This window comes from Sarcophilus harrisii, chromosome 2, assembly GCF_902635505.1.
Source record: "Sarcophilus harrisii chromosome 2, mSarHar1.11, whole genome shotgun sequence".
Lineage (NCBI taxonomy): Eukaryota > Metazoa > Chordata > Mammalia > Dasyuromorphia > Dasyuridae > Sarcophilus > Sarcophilus harrisii.
Window position 1 is genome coordinate 586,777,177 of NC_045427.1, and position 26,877 is coordinate 586,804,053.

A 26,877-nucleotide genomic window follows, 5' to 3' on the forward strand; every position below is an offset into this window, starting at 1 on the left:
GATTGAATCAAATTTATCTTTTATTGTTACATTCTTCTCTAAAAATTATATACCAATCTATAGTCCTTCCTATAAATTAATGTAATCTAGCCGGATTGTCATCACCTTCACTTCTGGACACAACTCATTGTCTGTGTGTTATGTTTAGTTGAAACATACACATATGTACACTTGTGGATTAACTCAGTGGGCTGCCTTTCCAACTGTATGTTGTAACCCTGCCCCCATTTTGCTTTTCTATATGTGATTGGTTAAGTGCATTTCTTTCAAATAACTACTATTTTCACTGAGAAAGCTTTGTACTTTTATCAGGGTTAAGGTAATAATAATAAACAATTATTTGAAGAAACTTGTGTTAAAAGTACTTTTTGTGGTCTTATCCTTTATTTTGTAAACTTTTCTTTAAGATATGATGAAAATAGATTCAAAGTATTTTAAAATTTAAAATTTTAAATAGTATTTAAAAAAACCTTAAGCATGGATTTATTCTGTATGCATATGATCATATGGCCAGTCTTTCTGACTTCATCCTCTTTCATGTCATGGTCTCTTCATTGCATTGTATCAATCAGGTATCATTGTTGTAGTTCATCAGTATCCTTGTTAATGAAAATGAGTCACTATAAAAATGTCAGCAGATTATTTTAGACCTACTTCTTATTTTTCTAGTTTCATCTACAAATATTCTTGGTGAGATCTCTTCTGAATGATTGGAAAAAATTTATTAAGTGCTGTACTATGTGCTTGGCACGAGTGATATATCCTGGGGATATAAATACAAGTAAGAAAGATAATCTCTTCCTTTAAAGAATTTAAACTCTAATGGATGAAGATGACAAAGGGGAATTATAAACAAAGGCTAGGGGAGGGCTGGGAGTATGTGTGCAACAGTAGGGTTTAAAAATAGCAGAGAAATGGCTTGGAAACCTGTTATAGCCAAAATCAAGTGAAAGTTCAGTTATAGGAGCCCAAGCTAGTCCAGGTTCTGGTGGAACAATGATCAGGAGAATGGCCAGAGTATGGAATGTGCTGGAAATGGACAAATATAGGATCAGAGAACACATTTTAACAACACCTTCTTGAGTGACTATCCTGAGAAATATTCTATATCATGTTTGCATCCATCATCCATCTCTTCTTTCTCTTTGGCAACAGAGACTGTTGTTACAAGATTCTTAACAGCATGGAATCACCAAAACATTTATTTTTGAGAAAAAGGGTCTTTTTTCTTAGAAGAACAATTTGGGATTATTAAAAGTTTTTTATGGAAAAAAGTCAATGAAATATTTTAAAAAGAAGATGCTGTAAAAAATTTTGCTTGATCTAAGTGGTTGAAGATGGGGAGGGAAGTTGTTGAATACCATGGATATATAGGCATGGAAAGGGAAATGTCAAATGGAGGGAGGGCACACAGATAATTAAGACTAAAGAAATAGGCAATTAAGCAACTATAACTTGAGATAGGTGTGTTGGAGAGAGAATTCATAGGAACAGTTTAATGTCAAAACAAGATAAACAAAACTGACCGCATGTGCAAAGAGCAGATTTTAAAGAGGAAGAGGTTTAAAAAAATCAATAGAAAACAAATTTTGATGATTTATAAGACTGGAAACCATTTCCCAGTAGAAAAGTGATCAAAGAATATGAACAATTCTCAAAGGCTGTTTCAGACTCTTAGTGATCACATTAAAGATTGTTTCAAATAACAAATAATAAAAGAGTTGCAAATTATAATTATTAATGAGATTTTATCTCATATTTGGCAAAGATGAAAAAAATGGAAATAGTCTATGTTAGAGTTGCTACAAGAAGACAGGGATGCTAATGCACTGATGGTAGAATTGTGAATTGGTTCAACCATTCTCACTAAAATACTCTCAGTCTTTTGAGCTAGAGATCCCACTTTTAAAAAAAATAAGGAAGGGAAGAAGAGGAAAGGGAGAAGGGAACAAGCCTACTATATGTTAGGCATGATGTTAAGTGCTTTTTACAAATATTAGGCCAAATGTACACCCAAGGAAGTTATAGATAGAACGAAAAGCATCATATCTAACAAAATCTTTTTTAGCAATATTTTGGGGGGTAAACATAAAGAACTAGAAAGTGTTCATTGCTTGAGGAATACCTGAACAAATTGTGGTCTTTGAATGCAATGGAATATTACTATGCTGTAAAAATGATTTATATGAATAATTAAGAGAAGTTTGGGAAAATTTATGGGAATCATTGCAAAATGAAGTATGCTGAATGAGGAAAACAATATATATGACTGCAACAATGCAAATGGGAAAAAAATAAAAAGAAAGTGGGCAATATATAATTATGATGACCAAATATGGCCATGGAGAAGAGGTAAAAAGCATTTCTCTCCTTTTCATTGAAGAGATGGAAGGGTACGAACAAGAAAAGTTATATTTACTGATAGGTCATTGTTTTGCTTTTTTTTTTTTTTTTTTTTTTTTTTAAATCTTTGTTACCTGAGAAAGCTCACAGGTATATTTGGAAACAGGTATGTTATAAAACCAAAAAGCACTAACAAAACTTTAAAGGGAAATTTAAAGTACACATAATTCCCAGATGCAATCCAGTCCAATTAGTTCCTCCAATTCAATTCTAGAATGTTCAAATAATATACTAATGCACTAACTCTATGTATTAGCTATCCAATTACATCTCTAAACTCATTTTCCTGAAAAACTTATTACTTCCTACAGGATAAAATCCAAAACTACTGTCTGGTTGTTTAAGGTATTCCAGAATTAGGCACTAATTTACATTTTAAAAACCCTCTACATTGTCTCTGCTCTAGCCAGATTGGTCTATTGAGGTTTTCTTAAGTAACTTTGTACTGACTATTTCTGAGCTAATCTCTTCCTCTGTACTCCTATTATTTCTCCTTGATGCCTTTTCTTCATCCAGTTTCTGTTTCTTCTGTTAAGCCTTTCTTTACTGCTCTACCCACCAACCCCTCCCTGTCTTTGAAGTCTTACAGCTTTTATTTTCTATAATAACTATTTGGTATTTATTATAGGCTGCATAGTCACAGCATTTCTATTACTATCCTGAAGTTAATCTTCAATTGTTATTTAAGAATATCGATTATGACCAAGTGGAGAAGTATACAGGACTTGGAATCAGAAAACCATCCTCATTGGCGACAAAGGCTGCAACCTTCCCCAATTACAGATACCACTGAAGGCTTTGATCTAGGTCAAAGAGTTGCAGATTATAATAATTAATGAGATTTTGCTGAGGTCTTGCATTTTTGTATAGGCAGAGGGAGTTCTCATAAGGAAGATTTATCCCTTTCTTGGCTTCGAGGCCAGGAGCCCTGTTTTATTTACCTAAGATCACACAGAGATAGGAGGCACCTTGGAGTTACCCAGTTAAGTTATTCTCATTATTTCTGAAGGGCGGTTGGTTTGTTCATGGCACAACCTTCTTTGCAGTGGAGAAATGGGACTTGGCTATGAGCAGTTTCCCTTCAACAAAAGCAGTCTTTTTTTTTTTTTTTTTTTTTTTGGTTCCTCTCTTTGCAAATTCAAGATATCTATAGTAAAGAAACATTCAAAATTTTGTGGCACATCTAGGGATGGCACAATAGTTTCCTGTGGCATTTCCTTTGAGAACCACTGGTTTAGCCAATCCCCTCAATTTTTCATTTTTAATTTTTTTTAAGTATTGACTAATTTTTACATGTATTTCCAGTGCTTTGGAACTAAGGTTACATTTGTCTTTATATCACCTCCATTCCCAAATATAGTTCTCTCTCCTTAACGTGGAGAAACATACCTTGTAACAGGGAATGAAAAAAGAAAAAGAGTTCATCAAAACTGGAAACAACTGACCCTCACTGTATGTGCAAAGTTCCGCCTCCATAGTGCTTCACTTCTGGAAAGTACATTTTCTCATGTATTATTTGGCACCAAATTTAGTCATTGTAAAACCCACCTAAAAAAAATTCCTTCTATTGGTATTGCTGTAGTCATCCAACACGGTTTTCCTGATTCTGCTTACTTCACTTGTATCAGTTCATATAAATTCCATGCTTCTATTCTTCTTGATAGTTTCTTACAATGCATTCCATCATCTCTCTTCTGTTTGTCTCTGTCCCTGTTTCTCTCTGTTTATTTAACTATTTTCCTACTGGCGGGCACCTACTTTGGTTCTAATTCTTTGCTACCACAAAAATGCTGATATAATAAAGTACTATCTATGCATATAAATATATATGAGAGATAAGGCATATATATATATATATATATATATATATATATATAGCATATTTGATGTAAATCTTTTTGTCATTGACATCCTTGGAATATAGGCTTAGCAGTAGGATATCTGGTAAGGGATATGGACATTTTAATTATTTTCTCTGCTTGTATTCCAAATTACTTTCCAAAACAGTGGGATCAATTCACAATTTCAGGACCCCCGTCCACAGTCCCCTTTGCTGCCTTTGTCAATGAAATTTCAGAATGGGCTTGATTTGCATTTTTCTTATTAATTGTCGTTTGAAACCTTCTTTCCTATCATAACATCTTGATTTTTCAGATGAGGAATCCGAAGCCCAATTCAAACCAAGTCAAATCAACCAAGTGTTTAATCCAGCGCTTACTCCAGCAGGTGCAAGCAGTGCACACGTGGACGCCTAAGAGTTTTGGAGATGGATTGGGTTAAAAACAGCGCCTGCCCTCGAGGAGTTTACATTCTAATTCACGGCGGAGAGCTTGGATGGAGATCACAGAGTTAGCCTACAGGGAACCAAAGCACCGCCGGTGTGGGTAGTGGCAAGTGCCAATTGTGATTGGAAACCCTTGGACTCTTTACCGAAAATTGTTCTAAACCGGGGTCCGTCATGAGGAGCACATTGTAGTCACCTGGGTGACTCCCTCTACCTCACAGAGGCCTAAACGGCCGCCACCTGAGCCCCTCGCCCGCCGGCCCAGCCCGTACTTCGGCTACGTAGGACGGCCCGGAGGGGCGATGTGGGAGGGGACGTGGGGGGGTTCAGGAGCCCGGGGCTCGCGCTCCTCCGGCCCCTGGCGCCGCTCCCCTGAGCTTCCCCCCTCCGCCCCCGCCCCGGCCCCGCCCGCTCCCGAGCTCGCGGCTCTCCGGCTCTCGCGCCGCCGCGGCTGTTAGCTCTGCCTCACTCCAAGATGGCGGAGGGCGGTGAGGGCCTGGCGGCCGTCCCCGAACACGAGCGGATCCTGCAGGAGATCGAGAGCACCGACACCGCCTGCGTGGGGCCCACCCTTCGGTAAATCCGCGCGGCTTCCCGGTCTTCTCTGCTCTCCAAGGGCCCCGGACCCGGCTTGGCGGCCCCTGGCTCGCCCAGGTCCCCGCCGCCGCTGAGGGAAGCCGGCCCTGACAGGTGACGCAGGGACTGGCCGCCGGAGCCGCGGGGCTCCGTGGGCGGACCGCTGGCCGCACCTGCCCGGTCGGCCGGCCGCCGGCTGGAGCCCGAGCTGTCACCGGACTCCCGGGGAGGAGGGGCCGGCGGCTCGGTGGCTTTGACATTTGGGCCTCGCCCCTTCCCCCTCCCTCCCCTTGCCGGCTCCGGCGAGGAGAGGTCGCGGCCGGGGGCCGAGGGGGCGGTCTGGCCGCGGTGCCTGCGGGAGACGGACCCCTGCCGGGGGCGCTCCAGGTGGGAGAGCTGTGCTCGCTCTTCGGGCAGGACCGAGGTGCCGGCTTGCGGCCGGACCGCTGACGTTCCTCAGCTGTGTGGTCGGAGCCGATGCAGATTGTGGATCGGGAGGGGAGAGCGGCGGTATAGACTGTATCCGCATATAGTGCATGCACAGAACCGGACGTCATTGGTGGGCCACTGAATCGGAATTTTAATTTGATTTAAAATAAAAGCGGCATTATCTTTTCCAAAAATCCACCAGTTTTTGTAAAAGCCACCAATACTTCATTTGTTTTATTGAATTTTTTTTTTGATCACCTTTATTTCCGGTTATACTAAATCTTTCCTCTACCCAGCTTGACATCTATTGTTATAAAGATTAAAAAGGGGGAGGGGGAAGCAATCTAACGAAATTAACCAACATATCTACTATATCTGGCATCACATGCAATTTTCTGCATCCATAGGGACTGTCTTTTCTGTTCACCTGTCACTTTCTGTCACTTAACAGAACTTAACTTTGCACACTTGTAGCACTTCATTAATGCTTCATTCCATTAATTCTCTTCACTATCAAGAAAAAGAGTGAGGAAGTGATATTTTCTCAACTCTTTTCTAGGGCCAAGTTTGATTGCTATCGCCACACTGCCTTCAGTTCCCCATTTTTTGTTATTTGTATTTACATTATTGTCAGATTTTTTTTTTTTTTTTACTGATTCTACTTACTTTACTCAACAACATCTATTCATGAAAATCTTCTTTTGCTTCTCAGAATCCTCATTCTCTATTTAAAAAAAAATATATATATACATTAAGATATCATAATTGTTCATCATAGGAATCTATTTAACTTTTTGTTCTGTTACAAATATTTTGTTTCACATGAAACTTTTCTTTCTGTCTTTGACTTTTTTCCAGGATATATGCCTGGTAATAGGATCTTTAGGTCAAATGATATTTGGATGGCTTGGGAGCAAAAAGTCAGAAAGTAGATGAATCAATCATGATGCTAAGAGAAATTTGAGGAAAGGACTTGAACTAAGGTAGAAGCCATATGAAAGGAAAAAAATGGAATGTTAAGAGATGTTAGGAAGTTAGAATAATAACAGTTGGTAACAGATTAGATGTGAATGGTTAGAAAAAGGAAGAATCAAGGGTGAGTCCAAGTTTGCAAACCTGAGTGATTCTAATTATTGTGTGTCATCATTATAACTGGGGAAATCTGGAGAAGAGATGGATTTGGGAAGAAGCAAAAAGGTCTTTCCGTTTTAGGATGCCTATGAGGCATCCTGGTATAGATATCCAGGAGGCATTTGGCAGTATTAGATTGCAGGAGAGAAGTTAGGGCAGGATCGTTCATCATTTATTCACCAACTTTTTATTTTCCTCTCAACCCTCTTCTCCAATACATAAACATATAGGCACAGCTACATACAATCTGTACATCCCTCACTCTAGTCACTGTTTATAGACTGTCAACATTTTTTATTGCAACTATGTCCTCCCTTTTCTTCTGTGTTTGATTTATGTTAAAAGTTACTCTTTGTTAGTGTCTCATGTTCATTGCTAGTTAACCTTAAAGCATCCTCATTAGTTCTAGAATAGTGGTTCTTTGGGACTTTGTTCATTTCTTATACTATTATTCTTTTCTCTAAATTACTCTCATCTTTTCTAATCTTTTTCTAACTAATTTCTTAGTTATTCTATAACTACCTGTTGCTTTTAGAACTTTGTGTTATCACATGGAGTCAATTAAGTATGAATTGGTGTGTTCTCAAGAGATTTTTAGAAATGGGTGGTATTTTGACTAACTGGAATACTTATTGAGAAGTTCTTATATAATAAGAACTTGAAGGCAAATTAGAGAGGTAAGAAAAGAGTGGAAAATAAAGTGGTCAGTTTGTGAGCATCAAGGCCTAGTATTAGAAGGGCTTTTGCTGGAGTTTGGATTTCTAGGCAGGACTAGAAAGTAAGTCATGGGGAAATGGATGACTAAAGGGCCTTTTTAAACAATGAACTAAAAGCAGGGAACACATTCAATTTTTTTTTTTTTTTTTTTTTTTTTTTTTTTTGTCTTCTCATCTGGTTTCTTTCTGCCTGAATCTTTTTGTATGAAGAATTGTGGGCTTCACATAGAGTGTTTCTTTGGATAGATTGACTGTACAAAATGCTTACTCTCAGCATTGTCAGCAGGCAAAATATTTTTGTTTTGAGTTCTCTTGAGAGCATTTGGAGTGTTTCATGGCAAGCCTAAATTTTTCTGGACCTGAAATGAATTCCCTTCTTTCTGATCCTTAACTAGAAAGTTGCCTATGAAGAATTGTCTTTTCTGGCAGACAACCCTTTTTTAAAATCATACCCTTCCTCTTTTATATTCAACTTCTCTGTCTCTTTGCTGACTTTGGCTAGGTCTTTTCTTATTCTCAAAAATCCTTCATTAATCCTAGCATTCCTGCTTCTCTCCCCTTTCCAGATAAACTGTTTGAAAAATCCATCTATACTTGGTGTCCCTATTATACACTTCTTACTTACTTGTAAACCTTCTGCAGCCTGGCTATCACTTAACTGAAGTGGTTCTTTTTAAAGTTTTTAAACTTTTTAAAGTTACTAATTAACTTTTAAAAAATAAATTATCTTTATTTTCAGTTTGAAATTCTCTTCTCTCCAATCCTTTCCTACCTATTGAGAAAGTAAGCAGAATGATATCCATTATATATTTATTATATAAAATCATATAAAATATTTCCATATTAACCATGTTCCAAAAAACCTCAAGAAAAATATTATATAAAGTCATATAAAATGTTTTCATTATATAAAGTCATATAAAATGTTTCCATATTGACCATGTTAAAAAAAAAAAACCCAAAGAAAAATAAAGAAAAGGAAAAATATATGCTTCAATCTGTACTCTGATTCCATAACTTCTTTATCTGGAAGTAGATAGCATTTCTATTATATCATGAGTTCTTTAGAATCATGGTAGATCATTGCATTGATCAGAGTTAGTCTTGCACAGATGCTTATCATCAGTAGTGTTCTTTTAGTTCTGCTCACTTTGCATCAATTCATGTTGTCTTTCCAGGCTTTTATTTTTTATTTTTATTTTTTTTCTGAGGCAATTGGAGTTAATTGCCCAAGGTCACACAGCTAGAATGTGTTAAGTGTCTGAGGCCAGATTTGAACTCAGGTTTTCCTGACTTCAGGACTGGTGTGCAGGCTTTTTATGAGACCATCCTTTTTATCATTTCTTTTAAAAATTTTTTATTATTTTCCCCCAAATTACTTGTTTAAACAATTTTTAAAAATTGAGTTCCAGATTCTCTCCCTTTCTCTGTTTCATCCTCATTGAGAAGGTAACCAATTTGAGATAAATTATACATGTGCAGTAATGCAAAACATATTTCCATATTAGCCATGCTACAAAAGGAAACAGAAAAAAAAAACCCAAGAAAAATAAAGAAAAAAGTATGATTTGATTTACATTTAGATTCCATCAGTTATTTCTCTGGACCTGGATAGAATTTTTCATCATATGTTTTTTGCAATTGTCTTGGATCTAATGATTGCTAAGAAGAGCAAACTTATTTGCATTTGATCATTGTACAGTATGACGGTTACTATGTACAATGTTCTCTTGGTTCTACTAATTTCACTTTGCTTTAGTTCATGTAAATCTTTCCAGATTTTTCTGAAAGTATTCTACTCCTCATTTCTTATATTACAATACTATTCCTTTACAATCATTTGTCACAACTTGTTCAGACATTCCTCAATTGATGGGTATCCCCTCAATTTCCAATTCTTTGTTATCATAAAAAGAACTGCTATAAATATTTTTGTATATGTAGGTTGCTTTCCTTTTTTTTTTTTTCCCCTTTCTTTGGGATACTAAACTAATAGTGGTGTTGCTGGGTCAAAGGATATATATGCATAGTGTTAGAAACCTTTTGACATAATTTCATGTTTCTTTCCAGAATGGTTGAGAGTTCACAACTCCACTGATAATTCATTGGTGTCTCAATTTTTCTTTACCCCCTCCAACTTTTGTCATTTTTCTTCTTTGTCATATTGGCCAGTCTGATAGGTATGGGGTGACACTTCAGAGATAGTTTAGTTCAGAGATAGTTTAGTTCATTTCTCTAATCAATAGTGATTTAGAACATTTTTTTTTTTTTTGGCATGATTATAGATAGTTTTAATTTCTTCTTTTGAAAGCTGCCTGTTATATCCAAACTTTGATTACTTATCAACTGAGGAATAGTTCTTATTTTTATAAATTTAATTCATTCTCTACATATTTGAGAAATGAGGCCTTTGCCAGAGAAACTTGCTATAATTATTTTTCACACAGTTAAGGCAACTGTATATTTCTTTTTTCCCATTTGTCCCACTTTCTCATTTTTCATCCTGTCCCTTCTCAAAAGTGTTTTGCTTCTTACTACCACCTTCTCCAACTCTTCTCCTCCTTTATCAACTCTTCTCTACTCTTTCTCTTATTTCTTTCCTCTACTATTTTGCTCTAGGGTAAGACACAATCACATAGCTAGTAAGTGCCATGAGGTAAGATTTGAATTGAGAAAGATGAATCTTTTTTACTCCAGGTCCAGTATTCTATCCAGTTTGCCACCTAGTGGCCCTTATAATTCTTTGTCACTGTGAGTAGAGCTTTTTTTTTTTTTTTTTTCTTTAATCATCTTGAGGTATAGACCTAGAAGTGGTATTGCTGGGTATGCACTGTTTTGTAGCTCTTTGGGCCTAGTTGTAAATTATTCTCCAGAATGGTTGGACTATTCATAGGTCCACCAACTGTACATCAAGTTACCTGTTTTCCCACAACCTCCCGCGCGCCCCCCCCCCCCCCCCCCCCCCCCCCCCCCCCCCCAGCCAATATGATATGAGGTGTGGTACTGTGTCTTAGAGTTGTTTTAATTTGCAATTCTCTAGTCAATAATGATTTAGAGCATTTTTTTCATATGACTATAGATAGTTTTGATTACTTTGATTGAAAACTATCTGATTATACCTGAGCATTTATCAGTTGTGAATAATTATCTCTTTATTGCCAAGTTTTTCTTTATTGCCTTTCCTCATTCTTTATTCTTGTTAAGTTAAGACTTTTGAGATTGTTGACCATTTTCTCCTCCTTGGGTTTTCTTGTCAACGTTCTCTTATTTCTCCTCTTAACCTGTTTAATTACTCCTTGGCTTCCTGGGTTGCATCTTCATTTATGTCACACTTAATAACTTGCAAATGTTTCCCAAAACTTGTCCTAGGCCTCATTTTGTTTTATACTGCTTAACTTGGTAACTCATTGCTTTCCCTGGGTCAAGTTTTCAACTCTATGTGAATATGTGATATATCCAGTCCTAGTCTCTCTTGAGTTTCGTTCCTGTATCATGAACTTCCTACTGAAAATTTTGAGCTGGATGTCATCTAAGCATCTCAAACTCAGTATGTACAAAACAGAACTCAATCTTTACTGTCAAACTCACCTTCTGTCAAGGGTACCATCATCCTCTCATTCATATGACATGTTTAGTCACTTATCTGTAGTCAGTCCCTTTCTTTCCATTCATATACCCACCATCACTTCTTAGACCTTCTATTGTAGTAGCCTTCCAATTGGACTTCCTGCCTCTAGTGTCACTTTAATCTATCCTATCAAAGTTGTTTTCCTAAAGCATAGATATACTCAGTAAATTTTAGGGGCTGCTTGTTACCTCTACAAATGTACAAACAAATGTAAATTCCTATTTTAGCTTTTGAAACTTTTTACAACTTGAACCCTCCGCCCTACTTTCCAGTCTTCTTATGTTATTCTCCATAGAGTTTGTGGGCTAGCCATACTGGTCTACTTGGTGTTCCTTGTAAATGACACTTTAAATCTCAGCTTTTGCAGAGACTATCCTTCATGCCTAGAGTATTTTCCTTTTTCCCTTTTAGAATCACTGACTTTCTTCAATACTTTAAGTGCCACCTTATGTAAGGGGCCTCATTTCCCCAGTTTGCTGGTGCCTTGCCTTCTGAGGTTACCTTATATCTACTGCAGACATAAACCTATGTATACATACATTGGCTCACTGGTTAGAAGGTAAACTCTTTGAGGGTAGGGACTTGTTTTTGTCTTTCCTTCGTACCCCCAAGGACTTAGCACATTACCTCATACTTAATATAGTATATGCTTTATATATATAAAGGCATATTGATTGATTGGAAATGTCCTGTTTTCATATTTTCTCTGGGGTCAAAGATTTTCTAGGAATAGGTCTGGGGATTTGGCAGAAGGGGTATCTCTGGAAAGGGCCTAGACCAACACTATTCTAATTTAAAAGGAAAGGATTTGGGTGGAATCAGATTAATATAGGAAGTTCAGATTCTACTAGTATTTGGGTCATTGCATTCACAGTGCTGAATGTTGCATCCATTGAATGGGCAGGAAGGCCAGACACCATCAGCTCTTGATTATTCAGGGTTGTGAATTTCCTGTATACCTTGTTAATTGTTTCCTGGCACATTGGGTTGGGGCTATGGCCATGTTTTCATGTTAAGAGCCTGTTTCAACATATTTTATTTTTGAAAATAAATGAAGACATCTATTTTTCTTTTCTTTTTTTTATTTATGAACTTGATAAACATAAACAGACACAAATCTTTCCATATACAAAAGAGAGAAAAAGATTATATATGAAACCCTATCACTTTTTAAAAAATGATATATTAAATTTAAAGTGACAGTTCCAAAACACACGCACACTTTCTTTCTCTCTCTCTCTCTCTCTCTCTCTCTCTCTCTCTCTCTCTCTCTCTCTCTCTCCATTTTAAATCATTTCTTTGGTGCTCTTTCTTTTGAAAGAGCTATCTGGTATGGCTACACTTTATGGTTTGGCATCTCTTTATTTTAGCATAGGGTTAAGACTTTTAGAGTTTTCCTTTTCAATATTGTGATCATTGTATAAGTTATTTTACTGCTTCTACTGCTTCACTATCAGTTCATATGAGTCTTCTCAAAATTCTTGAAATCCATCCTTGTGTTATTTTTTTTATCATATGGTAATATTTCATTAACATTCATATATTGTAATTTGTTCAGCTATCACCCAGTTGATGTAGGACCTACTTTGTTGCTGGTTCTTTGCTATAGCAAAGAAAGTTTTTTTCCCCTAAATTTAACTTCCCTTTTCTTTGATCTCAGTGGTATGTGTGACTAATAGCATAAAACTTCTACTACTCACAATTTAATGATTTTTTTTTGAGTAGTGTCTAAAATTCCTTTTCAGAGTACTTGGGTCAGCTCATAACTCCCCTCAAAAAGTATTAAGAGGCCTGAGTCCCAAAATTGTTATTTTCCTTTTTTTTCATCTTTGCCAATTTAATGGGTGTGAAATAGAACTTTTGAGTTAATTTAATTTTTTCATATTGTTGATACTCTTATCTGCATTTATTCTTTGGAGTTTGCTTGTTCATATCCTTTGACCATTCATCTCTTGGTGAATGACTCTTGTTCTTGTATATGGCTATCAATTAGCTGTATATCTTAGATATCATATCCATATTAGGTAAATATATTGCAAAGGTTTTCTCTAATTTATGTTTCTTTCTTATTTTTAACTATATTGATTTTGTTTGTTCAAGAATTTCCCAATTTTTTTCAGTTAAGATTTTCCATTTTATTTCCTGTTATTTTCTCTATCCCTTTTTTGGTCTATTATTCTTTTTCTCTCTATATATATATATTTGTGAAAAACATCTCTTTCCTGACTCCTCTAATTTGTTTGGAATATGAACTTTTATATTTAGTTCAAGTATTCATTTGGAGCTTATTGTACCATTGGTATGAGATATTGATATAAGTCTACTTTCTGCCTACCTTAAACCTACTTTTTACTGAGAGTGCTATTTTATTTTCTCACTAGTTTTTGTCAAATAGTCCTTCCCTAATGATTTCTTGATTTTGTTGAAAATGGATGAACATGCTACCACATTCATTGCTTCTTTTCCCCAGGGTTTAAAACTTTTAAACTTGCATGTTAAAAAATTGTACATTCTAGTAACTAAACTTATTTGGCCTTTTGTATGCCACCAGGAATCAGACTAAAGTCCCTACAATTCAGCCTTCTGATATTGAAAGTGAAGTGCAGTTATTTAAATTTAATCCAATCTCTCTGCATTATACAAATCACATAACTAAAAGAAGGCAATGCTTGTGGCTTGTGGAATATAGAGTGCATTTCATCAGGGCAGACTTCCTTATGGTTCACCTGTTTACTTTTGTTCATTTGCTTTTTTTTGAAGGAAGTGGGTTTTTATCTTGTGTTTCTGTCTTTTTCACATTTGACTTATCGAATTTCTGAATCTGTCATACCTGATTCGTGAGACTTTTTTTGCACTTTAAGCAACTATGGGCAGAGTGCACTATCAATAAGTGAAGGATCTGAGATAGTGCCGAACTATTCTTCATTTGCTTCTTTGTATTATGTATGTAATCTTCTTTTTTGAATTTCTATAACAAGTTTTAACCCTTAAGGGGTGAATTTGTTGTTCTCATTTTCATATGATAATAACTTTTTATCTTTCAAAATACTTGAAAATTTTTTTGTGGCAACCCTTTTTATAGTTGTAAGAAACTGGAAACTGAGTAGATGCCCCTCAATTAGAGAATGATTGAACAAGTTATGGTATATGAATGTTGTGGAATATTATTATTCTATAAGAAACCATCAGTAGGATGATTTCAGAGATGCCTGGAGAGACTTACATGAACTGATGCTGAGTGAAATGAGCAGAACTAGGAGATTATTCTATGATATTATACGGCAACAGCAAGATTATATGATGATCAATTCTGATGGATATGGCTCTCATAAACAATGAGGTGATTTTAGACCAGTTCCAATGGTCTTGTGATGAAGAAAGCCATCTGTACCCAGAAAGATGACAGTGGGAACTGAATGTGGACCACAGCATAGTATTTTCACTTTTAGTTGTTGTTTGCTTGCATTTTGTTTTCTTTCTCATTTTCCTTTTTGATCTGATTTTTCTTGTGCAGCATGATAATTGTGGAAATATGTATCGAAGAATTGCACATGTTTATATATATTAGATTACTTGCCATCTAGGGGAGGGGGTGGGGAGAAAGGAGGGAAATAATTTGAAACACAAGATTTTGCAAGGGTGAATGTTGAAAATTATTCATGCATATGATTTGAAAAAAAAAGTTTAAAAAAATACTTGCAAAGATTGTTTTCAACATTTACCCTTGAAAAGCCTTGTGTTCCAAATTTTTTTCCTTCTCTCTTCCTCTTCCACCTCTCTACCTCCCTCCCCTAGACAGCAAACAATCCAATTTAAGTTAAAAATGTGCATGAATTTATTATTCTCTATTCAAATTGATACCTTTATTAATGATTCTGAATAACTCAGGTATTATTACTGTGCTTTTAAAGAGCATTTCCCATTGAGTTGTTTTATTTATTTTTCTAGAAAAGCATGATTGTTATCTCAGTATTTTCTTTAACAGCAAAAGTATAATTATTTTAGCATAATGCGTCCCCATGCTTTTTTGAATTTTTGATTATTTAAATTATTGTTTTCTTTTTCACTGGGAAGTCTTATTGAAGGATTTTCTGTACTATTGAAAATCAGCAACTTTTCTGCATATTATAGTTACAGAATTGGGTCAGTCAGCACCAAGAGGTCACAGACAGTATGTATCAGAAGTGAGACTCGAACCCATCTTCTTCATTTTGAGGCTAACTATATATCTATTATGTCATGTTGCTTTTCATATTTTAGTTATAAATAAAAAAATCAAATTAAATATAATATTTTATCCAGAAATGCAGGAGAAATTATAAATTTTAGGTTGTACAGGTAACCATTAGTCTCTGTGTTCCTCTTTATATGGTAACAAAAACAAACTGCCTTGAATTTTCATTTCATCAGTGATTTTTTAATTAGTAGTAAAGAAAAAAAAAGATTTATTTCTGTATGTTCAGAAAAATTTACTTTATTCACTAAATGAGTTTAATTAAGCACCTATTGGCCCACTATCGTGCTGAGTTCTGGGGATACAAAGACAAATAATACCTATTCTGATGGAGTTTACTTTCTGTTAGGATGCACAACATGTATACATATAAGAAGAACCAAGTAATTGGCAGGATGAAGGGTGACAACTGCTAACTGTAAAGGCCTCTTGTGTAGAGGACATGGTATTTAAGCTGAACTTTATAAAAAGCCAGAGATTCTAATAGATGTGCGTAAGGAGGGAGGAGGGTATTCCAGATATTCTGTGCAAAAGTTTAGAGATATGAGATAAAATATTGTGTATAGAAAACACTAAGCATGCCAGTTTGTCTGGGGGATAATCTAGAAAGGTGGACTGGAATCAAATTGCGAAGGGCTTTAAATACTATATGTCTTCATATTTAATTCCATAGGCAGTGAGAATCAACTGCAGCTTCTTGAGCCACTAAGTGACATAATTAAATGTGTGCTTTGGGAATATTGCTGGAAAAACTGTATAGATTGGAAAGCTAACATTAAGTATTTAATATGTACCAGGTACTCTAATAAGCATCAAGGATCCAAAGAAAAGCAAAACATTCCCTGCCTTTGAGGAACTCTTTGTCTAGTAGGAGAGACAACATGCATATAAAAATATGTGTGTGAAGGTGAAATTTTAATTATTTTAATTGAGACTTGAAGGAAGCCAGGAGACAGATGAAAAGGATGACATATCCAGGTATGAAGGCTAGCTAGTGAAAGAGATAAGAGTGAAGAAATGATATTTTTGTATGAGGACTTGCATGTCTTTTCCAGTCCTCTCTATTCTCACAATTATTTTTCTGTCTAGATGTAGTCTACTTGCCAGTGAATACAATAAGAATAAATACAGAAAGGAGATTAAAGGCCAACAAGGGATCCCTTAAATTCAGAATTAGACCAACCATGGAGTGTTCGATAGATCCACAATTGCTTTCTATATAATTTTTAAGTTTTGTTTTCTTGTTTTTTCCCCTCTCAATCACTTATTGATTAGAGACATGCAAATTAAAACAGTTCTGAAGAATTACTTCACACCTATTAGAATGGCTTAATATGATGACAAAAAAAAAAAATAACAAATGTTTGGAGCCAGTATGGGAAAAATGGGACACTGGTGCTTGTTGTCCAGTTGTGACTGATCCAACATTCTAGAGAGAAAATTGGAACAAAATCCAAGGGGCTATAAAAGTGTGTATACCCTTTGGTCTAGTAATAACACTTATAGATCTATATCCCAAAGTCAAAAGGAGTCCAAAAAAGGACCTATTTGTACAAAAATATTTATGGCAGCTCTTTTTGTAGTGACTAAGAATTGGAAATTGTGGTGCTGCCCACCAATTGGGAAATTATGAGCAAGCTGTGGTATATGTTAGTAACAGAATATTATTCTGCTGTGAGAAATGACAAGCAGGATGATTTCAGAAAAAAAAAAACTTGAAAAGACACGAACTGATGCAAAGTGAAGTGAGCAGAACTAGAATGTTGTACACAGTAACAACAGTATTGTGCGATAAAGAAATTGTGAATGACTTAACTTTCCTAAGAAATTCCAAGACAATCACGAAGGACTCTTGATGAAGCATGCTTTCTGCCTCCAGAGAAAGAACTGATATTCTCGATACAGACTAAAGCATGCTATTTTTTTCCTTTCTTCCTCTTTCCTTCCCTCCTTTTCTCTCTCTCTCTTTCTCCCCCTTTCTTCCCCTCCCCCTCTTCTAAGGTTCTAAGGTTCAATAGATCTTGACAATTTTTTTATGATGTTTGAAATAAAGTTTTTTTTTTTTTGCTTCCCCCTTTCCCCCTGGTTTTCAGGAGGTGCAGTGTGATTCTTTTCTTTTTAGTTTACTTTCTTTTTGTTACATTTAAGTTCCAAGCTATTTCTTTCCCTCCCTCCTTCCCTCCCTTCCCCCTTTCACTCTCTTCCTTCTGATGAGGTTTAGATTTGGGGTATCCAAATGAAATTAGGGTTTCTGGTGGTCAGGGAGTTAAATAAGGTTTAGTGATGGTGCAAGGGTAGGGAGTTTTTGGGAACTTCCTTCTAGCAGTGCAAGATCCTCTGTAAAGGAATTTACAGACCCGAAAACCTAGATTGATAAAAGAGGTTTATTATGGGGATAAGGAAGTAAGGTTAAAGTCTGGTTAAGGAAATAGGTGAGGATAAAGTGAAGAGGGCACTGGAAAAGTGGACAGAAGCTCCTTGGGGTGCATAGGGCTGGCATGTTTGGAACCTCTGCAAAGAGAGTTTTAATTTGGCTCTTGTAATAGTGGGCTTTGGCTACAAGCTGAAGGGGGTTCGTGGTTAGAGTCTCAGGTTGGCTCCTGTATGGGTTTCAGCTAGAGCTAGAATTTGAATTGAATTCATTGGGTTTCAGGACTGAGCCAACCCCACCCAGATAACAAAGATGAAACTATTTGTGCTTGGGGTGCAGTCCCCTCACTGAGGCAGAGTTGAAGGAAATTTTCTCTTTTAAGGATTTTCAGAGTTTTGGAGTTCCCTCTTCATTGCCCCCTCAAGCAGTCAGAACTTAAATTCATTTAAAGGAAAAAGTCTTAGGGCAGTGTCCCTTATTGAGGCAGAGTTGAAGGAGATTTTCTCCTTCAAGGATTTTCAGAGTTCTGAGGTCCCCTCTTCACTTCCTCCCTCTTTTCTTCCCTCCCTCCCTCTCTTCCTATCTCTTTCCCATCCTCCCTTCCTCTCTCCCTCCCTCTTTTCGATCCTCCCTTCCTCTCTCCCTCCCTCTTTCTGATCCTCCTCCCTTCCTTCTTCCCTCCCTCCCTCTCTTCCTTCCTGCTTTCCTTCCTCCCTCCTTCCTTCCTTTCCTTTCTTCCTCCTTTCCTTCCACCCTCCCTTCCTTCTTTCACTCTTTCCCTTCCTCCCTCTCTCCTTTCCTCCTCTCTCCCTCTCTTCCTCCCTCTTTCCTATCTTCCCTTTCTCCCCCTCTTTCTCTCTCTTTTCCCCCCTTTCTTCTTTCCCTCCTTCCTTCTCTCCCTCTTTCTTTCCTTCCTCCCTGTCTCCCTCCTTCCCTCCCTTCCTCCATTCCTTCCTTCCTTCTCTCTGATAAGGAAATGTTTTGCTTGCTTGTATGTATATAACCTGTATTGAATTGCTTACTGTCTCAGGGAAGGGAGAAGAGGAGAACAGAGAAAGTGGATGAATTTGGAACTCAAAACTTTAAAAAACCCAAATGTTAAAAAAATTATTTTAACACGCAATTGGAAAAAATATGCAATTTTTTGTTTTTTTACTCTGATCTTTAAACACCAAAAAAAGAGAACATTTCCATTTATAAAACAAAACAAAAAACTTTGTATATGAAATTCTCTTTCATATTTCTGACTTTTAAAAAAGAACAAAATAAATTTCATACTTTAATTATAAAACTTCTGCTTCTCTTTGTTTCCTTCTGTTCTCTTCTCTGTATTTAAAGACAATATTTTAATAGTTTTCCTTTTTCTATGCTTCCTTTTCTTTTCCCTTCCTCTCCAATAGTCTTTCTACTTTGTTCAATAGTTCTTATAGATCTTGACAGTTTTCTTTTGTGATGTCTGAAATGTAGTTTTTTGGTTAACTTTTTCATGGTTTTTAGGAAGTGCAATGTGATTCTTTTTTAAAAAAATTTACTGTATTTTTGTTACATTTGAGTAGCAAGCTGTTTCCCTCTCTCCTTCCCAACCTTGTATTAGATAAGGTCACCATTTGATACACACAAACACATGCATACACATATACCCATAACAAAACAATACGATACATAGTTTCAGATAGCAGTTCTTTCTCTAGAGTTGGATAGCATTTTCCTTTGTAGTTCTTTTGTAACTGATTTGAATATTCATATAATAAGAGAATATCTTAGAAATTACATTTACTCTGTGTATAATATTGCTGTTACTATGTACAATATTGTCTTGGTTCTACTCAGTTTTATTCATTTTATTCTTCCATATTTCATGCATGTCTTTCAATGTTTTCCTAAAACCAACCTACTTATCATTTCTGATATCATAGTAGCATTCCATCACAATCATATACCATAACATGATCACATTGGAAAACAGATTTAATGGTGATATGGCTGGGTCAAAGTGTATACATAGTTTTATAACTCTTTTGGTATAATTCCACATTGCTCTCCAAAATAGTTCGATTAATTCACAGTGTCACAATAATGTGTCAATGTCCCAATTTTTCTATATCCATTGTTTGTCATTTTTCTCCTGTCATTTTCCAATCAGATAGGTGTGAGATGGTATCTCAAAATTGTTTTTTATTTTCATATTTCTAATCAATGATGATTTAGAGCGTTTTTTACATTTTTAAAAAATATATTTGATTTCTTCCATAGAAAACAGCCTATTCATACATATCCATTGACCCATTATCAATTGGGAATGACTGATTTTCTTATAAATTTGACAAAGTTCTCTGTATATTTGAAATGTGAAGCCTTCATCAGAGAAATTGTCTATAAACATTTTCCCACTTTTCCTTATAATCTTGGCTACATTGATTTTATTCACACAAATCCTTTTTAATGTAATATAATCAGTTATGACATATTATATTTTTTAGTGCTATCTCTTATTCATAAATTCTTCTTTTATCCACAAGCCTGTTAGGTAACATGTCTCATGCTCTTCTAGTTTTTGTATAACATATCTCTGCCATCTGTCCATTTTGAACTGTATCTTAGTAAATTATATAAGATAATTGGTCTATACTCAGTTTCTGCCAGATTACATTCCATTTTCCCAACAATTTTTACCAAATAATGTATTTTTATCCTCAAAGCTTGTCTTTATTTTTGCCAAATATAAGGTTACTATTAATTTATTACTGTTTATCATATGTCTATTTTTTTCCGCTGGTTCACCTTTCTATTTCTTAGCCAGTAGTAGATAACTTTATTAATTATTGTCTTTTGTTTTAAGATCTGGTACTAATAAACTTTCTTTTACTTTTTTCCCCATTAACTGAAGATGTTTTTAACAGCAGTAGCAAAAAGCCCTTAAAAATCCCTTACATTACCCTATAATCCATATGAACTTTGTTGTTATTTTTTTTTCTAGGTCATTAAAATAGTTTTTTGGGAGTCTAATTGGTATAGCGCTAAATAAATAGATTAGTTTAGGTAATATTGTCATCTTTATTATATTTGCTTGCCCTATCCAAGAGCATTTAATATTTTTCCAATTGGTTAGATCAGACTTAATTTGTGTGAAAAGTGGTCTTTAATTTTGCTCATAAAGTTTCTGATTTTCCCTTGGCAGATAGATTCCTAAATATTTTATATTATCAGTAGGATTACCCTATAATCCAATAAAGGTATACTATATATTTTCCTCCTTTCATTGTCAAATTCCTAGAAAAAGCTACTGATACTTGTTATCTCTACTTTTTCTTCTTTTCAGCATTTGTTATCTGGTTTCTACACCCAGATATCTGAAACTAATATACTAAAGTTTTCCTAATTTATAATAATGTCCTTTTCTCAATATACTCTTCTCCATTACCTGGCACCTTCCCACCTTTCCAATTTTTTTACAACTTACTCTTCTTCACACATTTGTCTATTCTATGACACAGGAGTCTTTGCTAATCCTTGCACAAGATGATATCTCCTGATTCTATCCTTTTTCACTGATATTCTCTGTGGGGCTGGAATTATCTCCTTTTTCCTATCTCCTGGCTTTCTTCAAATCTCAATTAAAATTCTGCCTTCTTCTAGGAGCTCTTCCATGCTTCCTATGATGCTAGTCCCTTTCCTCTGAGATTGACTTCAATTTATCCTGTATACACATCTTCTTTGTATATAGTTGTTTATCGTCTCTTCTGTGAGGACAACACCAATTTTACGTTTTATGTTCCCAATGGAATATAAAAGCACAGTGTATATGAAGTGCTTAATAAATACTGATAAATTTGCTTTTCTGACAACAATTTTCTCCTCCCTACATATTCCCTTCTAAGTACCTTAGAAAAAATTTAAATGGATTGCCTAAGGATAAACATCTAATGAGTGGATGAGGTCACATTTGAACTTGGGTCGTCTTGAGTTCTAAGTCTAGAATCCTAACAACTCACTAAGCTACATTCCAGGTCAAAATAACTTCAATCTTTCCCTCCCAGACTGTGGATTATTTTGACTATCTGTTGGAGAAAGTGACTTAATCATATTTAGGTTCATTAGAAATTTACCTTACCTTATCTTAACTGGATTCTTTACTGTTGCTTGGCAATTCTTTTGCTCTTTCCTGCCTGACTTTAAAAAGATAAAATTTTATTCACATAATTTGTTTTCGTGTCTCTTGCATTAGTTCATTTTTTCCTCCATTGCCTTTCTATTATAATAACAAAAATTATTTAAAAGAAGAAGAGGGAAAAAAAAATCAGCAAAACCAATTTAACATGTTGAAAAAAACCCTTCTGATTAACATACAGTGTTCCTTATCCTTGGGTCTCCATTTGTGTAAAAGAGTAGAGAGAGTTGTCATCTTTCCATTGGGAACTTAACTTTTATAATTTCATAAACTCGGTTTTTATTATTTATTGTGATTGATCTTTCCATTTACATTGTTGTAGCTAATTGTATTTTATTTTCCTGGCTTTACTTCATTTTGCATCAATTCAATGAGTCTTTTCATGCTTCTCTGTATTACTTATGTTCATTATTTCTTGCAGCACTGTATTATTCACTTGTCACAATTAGTGGGCATCTACTTTGTTTCTGTTTCTTTGTTACCATAAAAAGTACTTGGTATGAATATTTTGGTACATTAGAATCTTTCCTTTCACCAGTGATTTTCTTGGCAGGGAATATGCATAGCATGTGGAGTTTGTGAATCAGTGTTGACATTTTAGCTACTTTCTATGTACAATTCCAAATTATAGCAAAGAATGGTTGTGTTAATTCATAGCTTCTCCAACATTAAAAAGGAGCTTCTTTTCATATAGGCCTTCTAACATTGATTAACTTGTCTTTTGTCATTTTTGCCAGTTTTCTGTTATGAAGTAAAACCTCAGGGTTATTTTGATGGATATATTAGTGATTTGGAGCATTTTTTCATATAGTTTTTGAATAATTTTCAGTTCTTTTGAGAATTATTTGTTTCTATTTTTCAACTACTTCTATATTAGCACAGAATGTATTTGGCTTTAAATATTTCTGTGAATTTTCTATATATTTTGTATTCAACACTGTTTTACATAGATTTTTGATTTATCTATTTTTATCAGTTGAATGCTTTCCTTATGCTAAATGCAATATTTTTGTTTGAGTGTAAACTTTTTAATTTGACATAATTAAAATTATCTGATTTGTCTTTTTCTCTCTATCCCTTGTTTGCTTAAGAATTCATCCTTCACCCTTAAGTATAAAAAGGTTGATGGTCTAAAAAGGTACTCCTATTCCTGTGGCTTTTAGACTCTAGGTAATGGGCTATCTTCACTAGAGTCTAAGCAGAGATGGTAGTAGAGATGATGGATGAAATGATATTGATTTGACTCTGTCTCTCAGGATATTTGGCTGCTTCACAGATTTGTCATCTGTTGCATACATTTACTTGTATGTGCTTTGTTGCTTATTATTGATATTTTGATATTGGTAAGTGAAATTGAGGATTAAAAAGGGTAAAAGAAAAAACATAAAAGAGTATAAAATTAAGTTTTAAAAGGTCAAGAAAAAAGGAGATGAGAATAGTGACAAAATGAGAAGACAAGAAAATATGAATGATATGTGTTTTGCTGAAAGATAGAATAAACAGTGTAGTATGGGTATTTCTCTACCCTAATGGGCTGGGGCGGGGGAGGGGGGGGAGGAGAGCTTTGTAAACCTTATAGCCATATAGAAATGTGAATTTTTATTATTGAGTTGGGGAGTCAAATCAGTGAGAGTAGTGAAGTGGTTGGGGAATGGAGAAAGAAACTAGGTTACTAGTAGAAATGTATCTAGGATATAGTATATAGCTAATGGGCTTTGATTGCTTGTTCCATTTATATACATACATATCTGGATGCATAGTGACATGGAAAGTAAATTTTTCTTTTCCTCATTTTTTTCCAGTTGATAGAAAGATTCTATTGTTGCCCCACTAAGTTTACTTCCAGATATAGCTTAGTCAATGGAGGAAGTTTCCGTTCCAGATAATTGTCCTACTTGCTGAATCTTATCCCTTGTGGAACTGAGTTTCTCAACTTGTTCTTCAGAGCTTCACAGGCACTTTCATTGGACCTCTGGTCCTCTCACTTTTATAATCTCAGAGGATGATAACATAATCCATTTAATTTCTTCCTATTCCTTTATTTAAGAACAGGGGAGAATAAACACAGCAGAGAAAGAGGCAAAAACAGGGATATATGGTGATATAATCAAGGCTTTTCCCACCTAGAAGCTAATGGCAAAGCTTATATTTTCACATTTGAATGCAGCAAAGAAACAGAGATGCTTTGACCATTTTGTGATATAGTATTCAATTGAAACAACTCAGTCCTGACTTTTAAAAACAAGTTATTGATAATAAAAAGTGGGTAATAAATGTATAGTAGAACTGATATTGATATAAATTAATTGCTGTAATAATAAAACCAAAAGAGCCTAAAATGTGCCTTAGCAAACATTTGACTTAAACTCATTTAAGGAGGAAAGCAGATTAGATTGCCATTCTGGAAATTGCAAAGCTCTTTTAATGACACCATTTTGTTTTTATTATTTCTCCTGAGATCCTAGAGATTTTATTTCTTCAAGTGAATTTAATTGTTCTTTTAGAGCTAGAGCTTTATAACTAATAATTCTTTGGTAGTTTGTATAGGACAAAATCTGTAAGTTAATCTAGATAGTGTTGTTTTATTTATAGCCCAAAATTAAGCAATGAATATTGTTCCAATTAATTTAATCCAAGTCAGAGAAGAATGGACTTTTGGTTCTTCTGTTCTTTTGGACACTGTTTTCCTATTAAAGGAATTCAATTTAGCTTTGTGGTTGTATTATTATTTTGTTGTCTCATATTAATCCTGTAGTCCTTTGAAATCTCTAGAGTCTTTTTTTTTTTCTTTCAATTTTTCTATTACCTATCCATTCTGCACCCACACACTGGATATTCAATGTTAACAATGAAAACGTTAACTGCTATAGCAAACTGGAAAAGGATATTTAAAAATTTGTTGTGTATATTCATAACTTACGGTGGAATACAATTTCCAGTTCCTAGACCTATATTACTATTATTTATATTATTATTATTAAATTATATTAATAATATAAATAAAAGATATAAATATAAAACATTTTTATATTTAGCTCTTTTAAATCTATATTAAAATCAAGTCAACATAAAACTTATTTTTTGGTTGGCAGGCAGAGGTAGAATTAACCTCTGGTAAAGTTATTTTTCTGTGATATTGCAAAAATTTATAAGAAAGTAACATTCATCTACACTCATTAGTCCACTTATGGCATTTTAAAATTTCTAGACTAAAATTAATTTTAGCATTTTAAATTATATATTTATATAGAAATCAATTAGATCACAGTGACTAGAGCTCTGGACCTAGATTCAAGAGAGAACTTTAGTTCAAATCCTGCCTCATACTCTTAGTAGTTATATGACTCATAACCTCTTTCTGCCTCAGTTTCCACATATAAACTGAGTATAATTATAGAACTTAGTTCCCAGGGTTCATATAAGGTTCAAAAGAGATTATATTTGTAATGTGCTTTGCAAACTTTAAAGTGCTATATAAATCTTAGCAATTATTGCTAATAATGACTGTAGGGAATCATTTCAAAATGCTTTAGTTTAGGCTTTTCCATTTATTATTTTGTGTTTTGCCAAGTAATGTAAAAGTCAACAGGAAGAGAAATCTTGGTTAGGAGTGTAAAAACAGGAAAGAGGAAGTCTATTGCAAATCTGTGTTAACTGATTATCAATTCAAGTTTTACAAAAGAGGATGTCCATTAATGACCATCAGTGTGCTACACTGCTTATCCAAAGAGAACAATGACCATGTTAGTGGCAGTACTACAGAATATTGACCCTAGTTATAGGAAGTAATGTTAACTAACAAACTGGACGAGGCTCTTTCCTACTCATAGAAACAGGATGCTATTAGTGAGAACAATTCACAGAAATTGCACATACAGGAAAACAAGGCAAGTAAAATATAACATCAGAACTACAATAAAAATTGTCCTGCAACTTAACCTTTGCTTGATCTGAGTTCTTTGATGGACTATATGTCCTTTTAAATAATACATTCACCTATAAGGAGTTTTTATTAAGGTAATGCTTTGTGATAATTTAGTAATTTAAAAATACATGTATTGGAATGTGTTCAATTGAATTACAGGAAACACCTGGATGTTATTTTATAAGGCATTTTAATTGTATGCAGCAAACTACATGAAATGCTCCATGGGAAAATATACGGAAAGTTGAATATTATATAAACAAAAAATTTCTTTGAATATTTTGGGACAAAAGAAATTGAATTCTATGACTACAGATTGTTTTTCTGCTACTTGTGAAAACTGTGTTATGTTGAAGCTAGCTTTAAGATGCTCAGTAGCTCTTAAAATAATTTAGCAGCATTTAAAATATTGGACACCTGTTTTAGCACCCCATCCCCACTTTAAAATAGGGTAGCATAAATGCATCAAAAAATAAACATAATGAAGAAGTAGTATAGTGGAGTGAATAGAGTGTTTGATCTGATTTGGGAGAACTTTGGAACAGATCCCACCTTTGACATTCATTAGCTGTGTAGACCATGGACACATCTCTTAATCTTTCTGAGCCTCAGCTTCCCTACATATTATAAAATGCCTGAAGTGTCTCTCTCATAGATTCGTTGTGAGATTTAAATGAAATAATTTAAAGGCTTTAGCCTTTTGTAAACTTTGGAATACTATATAGATGTCAGTTTATGTTGTATATGTTATAAAAAGATGAGTATTTTTATCATTATGATGATAATTAGAGATGCAACTTTATCCATACTTGAGGCAAATTGTAGTAAGCATGGTAATGAGAAGGGAAAAGATAGGTTCGCTCAGAGTATAGCCAATGATGGGCTTCTAAGCTATTGAGGATGAATGAAGCTGTTACTGGTGTGTGTGTGTGTGTGTGTGTGTGTGTACATACACACAATCCATTCCAGAATGGGACTATTTTCCCCAAAAGAAGCCTTTCTTTCCTAAGAG

General features: G+C 34.9%; 1 protein-coding gene across 10 annotated transcripts in view; it reads left to right on the plus strand.

Moving 5' to 3' along the window:
* Positions 1–26,877, plus strand: part of EXOC6 (exocyst complex component 6) — a 202,081-nt gene that overhangs the window by 10,220 nt on the left and 164,984 nt on the right. For 2 of the 10 annotated variants that reach the window (XM_031956067.1, XM_031956075.1), the window contains exon 1: positions 4,546–5,263. The exons of 6 other annotated variants lie outside the window; for them this stretch is intronic. In XM_031956067.1, coding sequence (XP_031811927.1) covers positions 5,163–5,263 — 101 coding nt within the window. In that variant the 5' untranslated portion in view covers positions 4,546–5,162. Of the gene's footprint in view, positions 1–4,545; positions 5,264–5,342; positions 5,378–26,877 lie in introns of those variants that run through there. 2 more of the 10 variants (XM_031956070.1, XM_031956074.1) reach the window with 2 other exon arrangements.